General features: G+C 44.8%; 1 protein-coding gene across 1 annotated transcript; it reads right to left on the bottom strand.

Annotated features, from left to right (window-relative positions):
- Positions 1-792: 792 nt before the first annotated feature.
- Positions 793-14,348, bottom strand: zc3h13 (zinc finger CCCH-type containing 13). The gene is made up of 20 exons (XM_038719159.1): positions 14,191-14,348; positions 13,235-13,411; positions 12,894-12,997; positions 12,563-12,677; positions 12,239-12,350; positions 11,911-12,077; positions 11,617-11,765; positions 10,944-11,144; positions 10,618-10,785; positions 10,167-10,492; positions 8,371-8,841; positions 8,011-8,259; positions 7,400-7,895; positions 7,206-7,318; positions 5,484-6,725; positions 4,689-5,357; positions 4,450-4,593; positions 4,057-4,257; positions 3,585-3,748; positions 793-2,447 (listed from the first exon to the last, which is right to left on the bottom strand). The coding sequence occupies exons 2-20, from the start codon at positions 13,400-13,402 to the stop codon at positions 2,244-2,246; spliced, it is 5,463 nt and encodes a 1,820-aa protein (XP_038575087.1). The 5' UTR covers positions 13,403-13,411; positions 14,191-14,348; the 3' UTR covers positions 793-2,243.
- Positions 14,349-14,914: the final 566 nt, after the last annotated feature.

The following is a 14,914-nucleotide window of genomic DNA, read 5'->3' as shown; positions in this document are numbered from 1 at the left end:
AGCTGAAAGAAATAGAAAATTAAAAATTTTTTGAGCAACTGGTTTATTTAATAGAATTTAATAATTGTTGTACCTTTTTAAATATTTTGAGATAAAGATGACACACGTTTCAATTATCAGACACTGAAATAAATGTTGAATGGTTAGCATTTAAACTGTAGTGCTCTATTCTGTGTAAATCAGTGTATTTTGTTTAGTAATATGTATAGTATGGTATATGGATGCATTGAGTGTGGTGTCATTCTGAATTAGGCTTATGAGATGGGCAATTTAAATTGTATGATACACAAAGAAAAGTAATTAATAACTGTGCAGGGATTTAAACCATACTGTATAAAAAACAGGACATAAGAGGCATTTCAACCATTCACAACAGATCTTTTATTTTGTGTTTGACTTATGAGACAGTCTTCAACCAGCTAACACTAATCCTGTTATCAAACCTCAGAAAGCTGTCATTTTAACACCATTGCACAAATTATAAAATTGTGACTTGTCAAAAGTTTAGGGTCATGTTTACCAAACATGCACTAAGTGTAGCACTTCCTTCCCAGGACTTGAATTCTTGAGAATAAAAAAGCTTATTTAAAAAGGCAACACAATCCTAAACTGGTTGTGGTTATATGTCAAATTCATCACTTACCTCAAAATGCAAAAAAGTTTGCATCTAGTGGCTGTCCTCATAGCTCGTTATAGTAATTTAATATGATAATCCTGATAAACTAGCACTACATTTGAATTCCTTCAGAGCCACAGTTATTCTTATTTGGCAAAATGTCATTACAATAAAAAAAAAATGTCACTCTACATTTATTTAACAGTAAAAAAATACAGCGTTAATCTAGATATCATTACTTGCACATCTGAAAATTGACCTTGAACCTTAGACAAAATAAATATGTAGTAGGAAAAGTGTTTTCCAACAACATAGAGTTGTGGTCAGACTAAACGATAACGGGCTACATCAGAGCCCACTCTCTCCGTGTCTGAAATGTCACTTAAACTTCAAGTCACAGTTGCATGGCCGTGAGGTGGTGTCATGTTGAATCCAGGCCTCTAAGATAACAAGACACTTTCCCATTCTTATTATGGTCTTTAAGCTGTTCAGTGATGCCAGTTTGTCCATTGAATGTGTCCAAGCACTCGCAGCATACACAATCTGCTCATTTCAATTGTCACTTCTTGAACTAAGTGTTCATACAACCACATCCCAGAGGTTCCATTTATCCACCTGTACACAAGTCTTTTTATTGTGACTCTGGATGGTCAACCACAGAAATGTGATGTAAAGTGGAAGTTAATTATCTTTCCATCCATTTTTATCTTAACAGTCTACCGTCTTTTCCTATTGGGAACCTTTTGGCTCCTTTTTGGACGGTGTGGGCTGGTGAAAGTTAAGGAGAAGAATTCCACATGGCAGTGTTGGAGATCTGGTACACTGCAGTCTATATAGTGTGCTCTGCGCTTACTTCAGTTCATTTCATTTCAGGGAGACATTGCCAAACCATTCAAAACAAACACATCAAGCAAAAAGCAATAATGTTTCCAAAGATTAACAGTTAGAACAAATAACATTCAACGAAGGAATAGTTTGGCAGTGCTTATTCAGGAGAAATGTTCATTCAAGTCCCTGCAGGATGTTTCAGTGTTGATGGTCAGTAACACGCTGCAGCAAATGCTATAGATTTGCTTTGCAGATTTTGTAATATGGTGTAAACAAAAACATCAAGTGTCACATTTGAAGGCTAAACAGTCACTTCATACAAAGCAAAAGACCCGTTACAAAAATCAACATCTAACCATTTTAATGCACAGTTGTAGTAACCAATGCACAATATATGAAAACAAAACAGTAATTTGAACTTGGTTAGGCAGGTGAAATAGACAATTAAAAAGCTGCTCTAAAACATTGTAAAGCACAAAAAAAAAAAAAAAAAAAACATGAAGTCATTTTAGGTATGTTTTATGTTTCTCGTACACGGTTCATTACACACCTCCATAGGCTAGAATGTCCAGTAGTCTATGGCACAGCACTTGCAGATCATCAAAAACATGTAAAGCATAACTGGGCAAGACTCACAATTTTGCTGTTTTTCTTTATTTCCTCTCATGACTAAAAAGGCTATGTATGTAATGAATGTATGCAATACAATGGGACAGAGTCAGGGAGAGTTAGGGGCTGGAAGTAGTAAGGGCTTAGAAGCGTTCACTTTCATGTGTTTGACTCACTAAGCCCATTTCTTTCAGGACACACACACCTCAGGCTGGACTGTGCTGAGCTTACTACTGCTACCAGCAGCAGCAACCTCGGCACCTGGCACTGACCCACCGTCAGACCTTTCTGGGCCTGAGGCCTGGCCAGCCATGGTCCTTCTGAAGAGACGCATGCTCATCTGCAGCAGCTCGCTGTCTACCACAGGCATAGCGGGGTACTGCTTGGTCAGGCCCTGAAGGAGGAGAAATAGATTTAAACACATCTGTCATACACATATTTAAAATGACATTCAGAGACACTGGAGAGAATATAGCTCAGATTGACACAAAGTTATTGCAGTATTCTACAGCAGCATCCTACAATATTAATTACTCAGAGACTGAATAACCCTAATGGTCTACAACTTGCTCTGACCCTTTTCGTTGGTCCCATCAGGTTTTATCTACTTAGGTATACATATTACCCCCTCCCTCTCTGGCCTGTCCAAAGCTAATTTAATGCCCCTATTTTACAAGATTAGAGAAGACCTAGCTCGCGGGAAAGCCTTGCCACTGTCTCTCCTAGGAAAAGTGAACCTTTTAAAGATGAATATACTTTCACGGTTGTTGTGCCCCTTTCAAATGATCCCGGCTGTTTTAGCAAAAAAAATCACTATCGGCTATAAACGACTTATTAAACACTACCAAATTGCATGCCTCTGTAGTTATCTGTTGCATTGGTTTAGAGATGATTATTATAGGTTCCTTATTTACCAAAAAAGCTTGGGAGTTGCAATTTAATGTTATACTCGATATTACTCCTGTAAAACGTAACAATTTCAATCCTTTGCTTTCAAAATACTGTAGTAAGTGTAAAACTACTGAAAGCTCATATCACCACTGTATTTTTGAATGCCCTCTTATTAATGACTTCTGGGTCAAAGTGTGTAAAGAAATCTGCTGCTTCTCTTTAGTGCAAGAAGATGTGTTCTTCAGTGGAACTCTGAGTGCAATGGAAGCTATATGCTTCTGGCCCAAGGACTAACCATTAAGTTTTCCCCCACATTTAGGACCTCTTTCTGGACTGGCCTCTACAGACTAAATTGGTCTGAGAGCTTAAGGTACATTTGCATGTAGTGTTTAATTTGCCGCTATCCCTTCACTATGCCTGATTACTCCTGTTATATGTAACCATATGAACCTTCTGTCTTGGTATGTTTGGTGTTTTATTTTATGAATTAATTATGTGTGAAAATATGTTTTGTGTTTGGAGAAGTTTGCGAAAAGGGTATGTGTATTTATCATGCTGTTCCATCTTAAATGGTTTGACCCTTTGGAAAGCAAATATACAAACTTTTTTATTGTCCTGTCAGTGATTGGATGACATCTACCTTGTCATTTTTAAGGAGCTGCCGTCGGATGGTGAAGTCCCTGCGGGCACACAGGGCCTTGCAGCAGGGCCCGAGGTTGCTCAGTAAACCTGCCCTCTCCACTCGCCTGTTCAGGGCTGCCATATTCAGGGCCCCCAGGTCATGCTCAAACAGCTTGTCAGTATCTATGAGGACACAGTTGCAGAGTTTTAGAAGCACAGATCACACTAGACAGACTAAACTAAACAGAGTTCTCGATAATGAACATTAAAAGTGCAAAATAATGGTCGTTATTATAATCCCTTACCGTTATAAACTGATCAAAATAACTAGTTTTGCAGATTTAAACAATGTAATCATGTTTACATTTAAAATAAAATGAAACATAAACAAGGAAAGCAGTAGAACAAGCACTGTTGTTAAAATCAAATAAAGGTGCAAATAAATGTGATCAAAGTTTTATTTTATGGTGACATGACGTCAACACTCTTACCTTTGGGGTCGTCCAGCTCAGACTTGCACACCTCTCTGGCCTGCTCCATGAGCTCAGGCCCAGCAAGTCGCTTGGAGATGCCTGCCCTAAGAAGCACGGCCCCTGGTGTGAACCGGAGCAACGCTGCCCCGGCTGCCCGGGGTTCCTGCTTCTGTTTGGGCATCAGGCTGGACCAGTCCACATCAATCACATCCAGAGGACCTGTGAATACACGGCATAATCATTCATTAAAAATAATGTTTTTGATCTTATAGTAGATCATCAGAAATCAGCAGAAGAAGTTAAAGTCAGGACAACATTAATAAATATTTGATATTATCGTCTTTATGGATATTACCCATGGGAAAAAAAAAAAAAAAAAAAAAAAAAAAAAAAAAAGGTATTTCCTGGTACCTGTAATTTTGTCATCATCTTGCTGATCCTCTTTTTTCTGGCTGTCAGCAAGGATTTCATCCAGCTCATCGTCACTGATTGGTTCATACTCCTCTCCAACAGATGCGACTGACTGGCCGTCGTCTTCTTTCCCATCATCGTCCCCTGAAAACACAGCACACACGTTCCTATAAATACATGTTGGATTTTTTATTTATTTATTTATTTTTTAGGTGACGCTCACGCATTCATCTTCTTACCGTCAATACTGTCCGTCTTCTCCAGCTCCCTTTGATCTCCCATGAGATGGTGACTGTTACTCGGTTTCTCCGGCTCTGGAGGGCTGAAGGCTTCTCTTGGCAGCAGAGGCTCATAGTCGCCCCTTTCCTGTCTCAACATGTCCCCTCGCAGGTCTCCTCTCATTTCGCCTCTTAGTTCCCCTCGTCCTGGAGCCCTGGGGTCAGGGTGGGGCGGCAGGTCCATCATCATCATCCTTTCCCTCTCGCGATCGCCGCCTCGGTCACCTCTACTGTCTCTCTCTCGCTCCCTCTCTCGCTCCCGTTCGTGCTGCTGGATGAGTCCCTCTGGGAGTAAGCGTTCCCTGTCCCTGATATCCCGCTCCCTCGGGAGAGGTTCACGGCCAGGACGCATCAGTAGGGGCTCCCGTCCCCTGCTAGGCCAGTCCCTAGGTTCGGGCTCCCAGTCTCTCTGTTGTTGCAGGGGCTGTTGGAGGAGCAGGGGCTGCTGCTGTTGCGGCTGCTGCTGAGGCCGAAGCTCCTTTCGGTCTCGTTCCCTCTCCCGCTCAAACGGCTCCCTGTCTCTCTCCCGTTCTCGACTGTCGTAGGAGCCGGCGCGGGACCTGGATGTGGTCTGCCTTTCAGAGTCAGGAGAGCTGCGCCTGGAGCTGTGACTGCGGGAATCCTGCCGGTCTGTAATGCAACAGCGATAGATATATGTTAGGATGGTGTTTTAATTGAGCATGATCCTGGAAGTAGAGTTTTGGGTTAATATTAATATATGTTCAACAATATGTGTGTGCACGAGTGTTCATCTACCTGAGGAGGTGCTGCGGCTGGGCTCTGCTCTCCTCAACTGGTCAATTCGAGACTTTCTCTCTGCCCCTGGAGGCTCACTCACGACTGGCCTCTCTCTCTCAGCTACCCTCTCCCGTTCTCTGTCCCGGTCTCGAGAGTTGGTGCCCTGCAGCCTGCCCCGGCGGGATCGCGGCCCTTGGGGGTCCTCTCGGTGTGCCGACTCATTGGATGGTGATCGCAGGCGCCTGGATGACGTGCGGCTCTGGTTGCTTCCCATGCTGCTGCTGCGCGTCTGCTCTGGGGGAGGTTTGCGGAGCAGCGGCTGGGACATGAGGGGCTGCGGAGTCAGAGTCTGCAGCATCAATGGAGGCTCCTGCGGGAGTAGAGGGGCGATGGGAGGTGGGTTGCACCGCTCCCTGTCCCTGCCCACCCTGGGACCACTTCTCCTAAGAGGCTCAGCAGGAGCCCTCTCAGCAGGACCCGGGGGTGCTTGTGTTTCCAGCGGTCCTCCACCTCGCTCTGTGACCTCCTCATCTGACCAGTCACTGAAGTTGTCCATTTTGGGCAGTGGAGACGGCTCTGTGTTGCCTCCAGTACCGCGGTGATCGGGCCTCATCGAGGGTGGTGGTGTCCGGGGACCTCGCTTCCTCTTGCTATGTGGCTGGTGGGCTGATGAATCCTCGTCAGACACATCAGATTCTCCTCGTGACCGTTTCCTCTTTCGTTCAAGCGCCTTCTTCTTGATTCCTTTCCTGGGGGAGTGTAAGGGTGGAGCTGCATCTGTAGTACTGACAGTTGGGGGCTCCGGGTTGAAACGATCGCCCGCACCAGCCAGGCTGATGCCACCGCCAACCTCCTCTTCTTTACGGACCTTCTTCAAGCCCTTCCTCCACGACTTTGTCTTCTTTTTGCCCTCCTCGTGGGACTGGGAGCCAGCCGTGTCTCTGTCTTCGCTGCCGGTGGCTGAAGAAGGTTGAGGAGGCGGCGTGGGTTCTCGCTGCTCTCTGCCTCTGCTACGGGAGTCAGACGGGGTGTCTGTACCAAGGTGCTCTCCTCGTCTGTCGCCTGCTGCTCTGCTGCGTTCCCCGCGGGGCTCCAGGTCCTCTAGGCGGCCGCGTGCTTCCCTTTTGTCCCCGGCTCCTCTGCGTTCCTCGTCCTTCCAGTGACTGGGCTTGTCTTCAGATGGAGCAGCCCTCGGTGGAGAACGCAGCAAGGGCTCCTGGGGCCGCACCACCTGGCTCAGCAGACGATGCTTGTCGGCACCTGCACATGTACACAGAACGGTCACATAAGCACACTCGATACAGAATGCTGAAAGGGTGAACTCCTTTTAAACTCAACAAAAAGGTGCCATTTAAGTTGCCGATGGCTAAACTGGAATAAACAAGAATGTACACTTTACTTTAGTGTGCGTTGTTCTAAAGAATTATATGCCTTTATGTTTCTGTTCACTTCGATATTGTTTTATTAGCGATAAAAGGGGCAGCCAATACTTTAATGCATACAAACAAAAGACATGACAAGTTATACCAAAGAGAAATAAAACTTAAAAATGACTAACAGTGTGTTTCCCTTTATAAAAGAGTGTGTTTGTTGTATGTAAAAAGGTGCATTCCCCATTAAACAGAAGGTGTGTCCTTTCAAATAGAATTTCCCTACTGTCAGATGGAGGCGGACACACTGGGCTGGGGAGGAGGGGCTGTGGGTGGAGCTTGGCCTGCCCTCGGCCAATCGGGCGCTCACTTTTCTCTTCCGTGCTGTTGTAGCCGTCGCTGTCTGCTGGACTGAGGTCCCGCGTTGCTCGCTTAGGCGAGGTCCGGGGGCTCGGGCTGCTCTCCACCCTGGACCTCTTTCGACTAAAAGAAGAGGAGAATTATTACAAAAGAATTTAGAAACAGAGGAGGTAAAGAAAAACATGCGAGTAGGCTGATACATGCCTCGTCTTGCGATCGTCCCGGGTGTCTCGGACGGGCCGGTCGTCCCTCACGTCGTCTCTCCTCTCCCGCCTTTCCTCTCTCCCTCTCTCTCGCTCCTCCCACTCCCGCTGCCTCTCTCTCTCCCGCTGCTCCCTCTCTCTCTCCCGCTCCCTCTCTCGCTCCTTCCTCTCCCTTTCGCGCTCCCGCTCCTCCCTCTCCCTCTCTCGTTCCTCGCGCTCCTTTTCCCTCTCTCGCTCCCGCTCCCTCTCCCTCTCTCGCTCCCTCTCCCTCTCCCGTTCCCGCTCCCGGGCTGCCCGCTCCCTCTCGGCCTCCCTCTCCTTCTCTCGCTCCTTTTCCCTCTCCCTCTCTTTCTCCCTCTCCCGCTCCCTGTCTCGCTCCCGGGGCCTGTCGTCTCGTCTGTCTTCTGCTCTATCTGTCCTCCGCTCCTCCCTCCTCTCTTCCCTCTCAGACTCCTCTGATCTGCCCTGGTGTCTATTCGGAGAGGCTGCTCTTTGATCTGGGAAAGCAGAAAGTTAAAGAGCTTAGCCCAACAGATTTTATTTAATTTTACATTATGTGGACAGAGTTTGGATTTTGTATAGGCTTAAAATAAAGCGAACCCTGACCCCTACCTCTCTCTCGGTTGTCTCTGCGATCCCGCTCTCCATGCCCTCCTCTCCTGTCGTAAGACGAGTCTCGTGCCGGCTCTCCTCTCCTGTCGCTCTCATAGCGATCTCGGTCTGAACCCCTCTCGGAACTTCTTTCAGCAGCACTGCGATCGGTGCTCCTCTCTGCGCTGCGTTCGCGCACCGAGCTGCTCCGTGACTCCCAGTTGTCGTGGCTGCTTTCTAGTTGGGAACCCCGGGAGTTTCTGTTAGACCCTGGTGAAAGAAAATAAAAAGATAGAAAGACTTACGAGATGCTTGTAAACATTTTTCTCATGGTCGCAAATAAACTATGAAACTGAAAGCTGAATGCAAGTCAGTTCTTGCCTTTATCAGATGTTTCATTAGCACGCCCTCTCCCTCGTCCGTTCCTCTCCGCTCTGTCAGTCCTGTTCTCCGTCCTTACTTCACCTCTCCCTCCGTCATCGCGTCCATGACCTCTTCCATAACTCCTGTCTTCCTGGGCCAGTTCCTCCTTCCTGTAGGTGTCAGCCCTCTCCCTATCTCTGTCCTTCTCCCTCTCCTTCTCCCGGTCCCTTTCTCGTTCCCGCTCGCGAATCTCCAGTGACTCCCGACTGGAGCGCGTCTCTGTCCTGCTCTCTCTGGAGTCCTTTACGTCCCTGTTGTCCCGGTGGTCGCGAGAGTCTCGGGTTGTTTCTCTTCCCCGATCGCGAGTGTCCCGTCGCTCACGGGCCTCTCTAGTCTCTCTGTCATCGCGAGCGTCTCGTGATGAGATCAGTTCGGAGTCATAGTCCCGGTCGTCACGGATGCTGTCCTTCTCTCGCTTACTGCGGCTTCCTGTTTACAAGAGAGACACAAAAGATAAACTATTGATTTAAAATTCAATAAGCTCAATATACACTGAGGATATGGTATTGGTCCCAGAAGGGACGTGTAACTCTCTTGCCCTCTTCTATTGGAAGGAATAAACAAATTGATTGCAACATTTCCAGTCATAGCAAGAGATGCAGCAATTCGGTCAGCCAGTGACCAGAACTTTCAGAGACCGTCAGCTTGATCAGACATGACCAGTGACTGATATTTTATAAGCACAGACCAAGTAAAGCACCAGTGAAAAACACCTGTTGGTGCAGATGAAAAGAAAAGCAAGGTGAGCAGATTACAGTAGTTTGAGAGAAAACACTAAAATAAGGTGGAGAATTAAGTAAAATTATAATGGTGAGATAAGAAATAACCAACTACAAATAGGATAATGTATATATTATAATGTAATCTAACATTCTTTCAAATATTAGCAGTTATACTGTCATTCTGTAAGAAACACTGAGCCGTGTTATACTACAATAAATATAATATATATATACACACACACACACACACACACACACACACACACACCCTAGAAGGTGCTGCAATCTGGTGCAGTTTTAGAGAAATGTTATTTAATTGTCAGTGTTTTATTATGAACATGCAATTGAATGGACACCAGGAAGAATAATCTTCATGCTGGTGCTTACAGGGATCCCAATAAAGAAAAAATGATTTCCAATAAAGAAAAGTTACAAAAATATTTGTATGCTGTCAATTATAGTTCTTAGAAAGAAAGGAAATTGCAATCAGTCCATCTCTAATCATAGCCCAAACAATGCAGTGCAAAATGAGCCAGACTCTATTCAGATCCAGTCATTTTGAGGTTAGAATGCAATGTGTTTAGGGGTGGGAGAAAAAATTACTTTCTGAAAAACCTGTATGAAAACAGTAAAAAAGGTCCAAGTTCCCAGAACTCAAGGTGACATCTTTACATTTTAAATTTTGCCAGACCAACAGTACAAATCTCAAAACAATATTAAAAATTTTTTTTTTCCCATTTTTGATTAATATACAACTTTAAATGATAGATTGTCAAAATGGTTGATGTTTCATTTGCTTGTTTCTGCATGAGATATGTATGTACATCTAAAGAGATCAAGTGAATGACTGGGGTTATGTGTAACATAACCCAAGCTCCATTATTTATGATTTTATTTTTACTCACTACTATGAGACTTAGACACCACAAATAAAAATCACAGTGAAGTCTGACAATACATACTGTAGTTATAAAACCCTCCAAAGCCAAAGTATGAAAAATTTAACTGACAAATACAGTACTAGAACATTACCATCTCTGCGCTCATGTCTGCGCTCCTGGGCAGGCGGGCTCCTCTCTCTTTCACCACGGCTCCTCTCGCGGCCCCTGGAGTGGCGCCGGCTGGGGCTCGACCTGTCAGATCGGTCATGGGAGGCAGGAGGTGATCGGGAGCGTCGAGAGCTCGGAGGGGAGGAGGCCGAGGCCGGGGCTGCTGTGCTCCGGTGGTAGGTGGGAGAGGACGAGCGACGGCGACGAGGAGACAAAGAGTGCCGCTGGGCAGAAGAACCCGAGTGGGAGGAAGGGGAGTGGTGGCGGGGAGGAGTGGGGGTGCGCTGGCGGCGCGGAGGAGAAGGAGACCTGCAGTGACAAAGGATGGTTATTTTCTGCCAGACACCATGTCCACTATTATATGATGAACCTTCACTGAGTTTATTAAGGCATCGAGCAAGAAAAGCTTCACTCAGTGGCCCACATGTGCTAACCTGCGAAGAGGGGAGGCCAACACAGAGGTCTTATGCGACGAAGCTTTAGGAGACGTAGATTTCTTCCTGGCTGAGGGTGAAGTGCCCCTGGAGGGAGATGACACACTACCAGAACGCTCCTCTGATGTCACAGACCGCTTGGCCTTGTGGGAACTGTCTGATCGGTCCCTATAAACAGCACAGTTATGAGCATTATAAGTTGACAATAACTGAAGAGAATTTCTTTGCATAAGTGACCACCAAGAGCACTAATACAACGGTGATTACATACTGTGTGATATTATTTAGACAATCCAATGTTGACCTGCAATAAGTCCACACCGTACCTGCGTTTTTCCTTCTTCTCTTTGTGTTTCTCTGTATCTCGTCCCCGATCTTTCCCGTCCTTCTGCTTCTCCACAGACTTCTCCTTGTTTTTGTGCTTGCCTTTGTGTTTCTTCCCAATCACAGGAATGTCCAGAGGTACTGGGGGAGGAGGACTGGGGGTACGTGGTCCTTTCTTCTTACTGTGGCTCCCTTTTGAAGACCTGGTTGGAAGAGGATAGAAAAAAATCTGCCACATGCTTCATAATGTCAGCAGGTCACACAACTCATAATCCATAAACTGTAATTTAGGGACAGTCCCTCCTGTTTGGCACTAATTTAACAAGAACTAGCTAAAATAAAAAAAATGTTGTTAAATGTTATTTAAACTTATCATGTTGCTATAGCTTAAAACTATTAACGAAAAGAAATGAAATCACTTGGAGTTCAATATGTGGGTTACATGTCACCTAAGCTTGGAAAAAGGTGAAACGGAGTCTTGATTTGTGTTGAACCGGGGAATCCATGAAAAGAAATATATGTAAATCTGAACACAAAACATAATCAGTTCATCCTTGACAAATGCCTTTACTTTTCTCTAAAAAGCATGTAGTCTGTTGAACTCTGAGAAGTTTGTGAAATATCCTGGCAATTCAAAAAAAAAAAAAAAAAACAAGCCCACCCCCAGATACCTACCTGACAGATTCTGTAACAGGTGAGGACACTGACAACTTCTTTTCTTTCTTCCCAGAGCCTGAGCCTTTGGTTCCACTTTTGTGTTTTGGGGATCCCATGGACTTCCTGGATGAGGGTGAGTCTTTATTGCTTAACTGCTCCGGGGAGGCCTGAGGGACAGAGATAACAGTACTGGCTGATATTCAAATCTTGACTCCCTGCTTCAGGTGGCCACTTCAGTAAGGGTAGTGAGCTTTCCCGGGGGTTGAGATACTTTAAAAAATACCCAAGCTAAGGTAGAAACTAGTTATTTACCTTCTGCATGGCGGTGGCTCTTGTTTTGGTGGGGGTCTCATCTTTCTTGATGACAATCTCGTCTCTCTTTTCCAAGTTCTCCTGCTCTAATTTCATCAGCTCACGTTGAATCTTCTGGCGCTTCATCTCCAGGGATAACTCGTAGTCGTAGTCACCGATATCCGAGTCTTAAAGTAAAAAAACAAACAAACATAAGCTTCTAAAGAAAATTTCTTAGAATCTGTCAAGTTAAAGCCATATTAATGTTAATGAGTTCATTTCAAATCATAACTTTCACAAATCATTCGGTCACTTGTGCTTTAAACTTGAACAAAACAAGTTCTTGAACCTTCACGATTGGTTTCCCACTCTGTGGGCTCTTCTTCACTGGCTGGGGTCCGCTCCTTTGTGATCTTTATATCGTCCTTTTCCCTGTGTCGGCTTCTGGAGGAGTCTCTCTTCTGTAGACAGATACACACAAAGATGTTAGAAGGACACCCACATGTTGCATTGCTTCATGTGCTTATTCTTATTTTATAAAGGTTGTGTTTTTTTCACATTCCAAGTAAAAAACAGCTTTTGATTCAGGGTCCGTGGTGGCCTTTTATTTATTTAAAAATAAATTAGCCACCATTTACACGTTTGCCAATAGATTATTACAATGTCAACTCACTCTCGGTGTGGGGGATGTGGGCTCGTCTACGTCTCGCTTCAGGTTTTCTGGGTCAGCATCCTGTCTTTTATTCTTCATCCTCTCCCGCAGATCACCTGTGGGTCTCTCGGCTGACCTGCTCCATAAAGACATACATAAACACACAGAAGTAATGTGTCAACAATATGGTGCTAGAGATGATAAACCATTTGTTTTGACATAGACAGGGCCACAAAAACACAAAGGAAACTCAATAAAACCAGCATTGTGGGTCCTGAAAGTCATATACCTAATATATCAAATACGAATTCTCATTGCTAAATTATATTGCAACTAAAACAAGCCATCTTACCGACTAAAGCTAAATCCTTTGCCTCGTGGCTGAGTTCCATGTGTGTAGCGACAAGTGTTGCCGTAACTGCAATTACCGGTCTTCAGCCAATTTCTACAGTGACTCTGAAAAACACAAACGAATGAGCCTGATTAGATAAAGCACCGCCCACTAAAATGAGCCATCGCAGTAGGGATACTAAGAGGGTATCAAGTTCAGTATAACACACAAAATATATTATCAGACCGCAAAAAGGGTGCTCCCGCTTATGGGTCCCTAAATGGTACTGAATCTCTAACAACTCTGCAACAGGACCACAGGTTTGTGGCCAGCCGTGATCTTTGACTGCAGGTTATACATACATCAGCAGCATTACTCCCAGTGCTGGGGCCGAGTCTTTCGAACACACTGGGCCGGCGGGAGGGGGCAGTGGGGTTGCTGGTGCTGCTGGTCGTGGTGCTGCTGCTGCTGCTGCTATCAGATATGGTTTTTGAATTCTCCACTGTTACCTTCCGCCTGATCTTGGACATTCTGCAGGACTGGAAAATATCACAAACAATGCTTAGTGAAATGTCAATACAACTATACACCACGCACACAGTAAGACTTATCAGAAACTTAAAGTCTTTATATAATGAGTTAATTAACTAATTGAATTAGTCAGTGTGCCATCTTTGCTGCGGCTTCTGAACAATGAGAACGTTTCAAACAGTAATCGGTTCAGATCAAATGACATTAAAAACAATATTTCTGAAACTGTGGTCCACCTTACTTTCTCTGCTGTGTGACTACACCGTCAGTTCTGAATTCATTCATGCTGAGTGCAGGGCTACACACATTTTAGCACCCTAAATTGAGAGTAAGAAGATCACTTTAATCTAGCAACTGTTTTGGAGATTGGCGTTTAGAGACTGGGCTCCTTGTCGTTTTAGTTCTCCAATAGGTAGCGGCACATCCAAAACATAAACACATGCAAACGGCTCGGCCCGTTGTTGTCTGTGCAGCTGCTCTGCGCTTCACGTTACTTCTAGCGAGCAGTCGTGCATGCTAGCTTAAGGTTAGCTAAAGTTCCTCGCCAACTGCACGACTACAATGCTATTGTTTTAAGTGCCATACGTCCTTATACGTGTATGTGAGATGCAGTTGTTCGGTATGTTAGAGACTGACGTTAACTGTTGTGCAAAGCGAACGGAGGCTAATGCTAAAGTTAGTTAACCAAAGAGCTAATGACTTCATGTTTTATCTCAGCGCGAGGCCTTGTAGCCACCTTCAGCAGCGTGCCTGCTAAACACCGAGTGGAAAAGAAAAGCCGTCTCACCCAAGATATTAATTCGGTGTCGCATCTACTTTAGTCGAGTTAGTGGATTCAGCACCAGTAGACATAACACGGCTTATTCTTTAAAATCAAAGGCAGAAGCTGCCCCGGGTGCCTTCATATTGGCGGAGGGTCTTCTTCTTCTTCTGTGGTTTGTAGAGGCAGTTTGTCCTCCGGGGTTCTTTCCGCTTTTATTTTTCAGTGCTTTTCGCACTGCTCCGTTGTGGACGACAGCTGTCTCCTCGAAAAATGTCTTTCAAATCCTTTCATTAATTTGACTAATTAAGTCGTTTTGGCTGTAATATTAGTGATCAGTATTCGTTGATTGTTTGAAAGCTTGTATGCTAGCTAGGTCTTATTTTGAAAGTTCTCACCGGAAGTGTTTTAGCTATTGTGTCTGCCTTGATATTGCAGGGGGAAGAGGGGTTGGTTATAGTTACTACAGAGCATATAAATGCGTCCTCGGACTAACCACCCGATAAACTTGTTTCTCTGAGGGACCTGGTTAACTTAACCCACTGTCTATCATGGAAACATATTAAATATAGTGCAGTTACTCTTAGTCACCACTACAGGGCAGTACAATTCACGGTGATCATGATCAAACTACATTTAGAAGATTACTCTGAAGGAGGCTTTAATACATTAGACTTTCAAACTATAAACCAGATTTTCAAGATTAATTGGATTAAGCAGTGTTTGTCTAAAGGCAGTTGTCAGTGGTTTT

Source organism: Micropterus salmoides, unplaced genomic scaffold (genome assembly GCF_014851395.1).
Source record: "Micropterus salmoides isolate LMB-PRFRI ecotype aquatic unplaced genomic scaffold, ASM1485139v1 Ms_hic_scaffold_1, whole genome shotgun sequence".
Lineage (NCBI taxonomy): Eukaryota > Metazoa > Chordata > Actinopteri > Centrarchiformes > Centrarchidae > Micropterus > Micropterus salmoides.
This window is presented reverse-complemented; position numbering and strand designations above follow the sequence as displayed.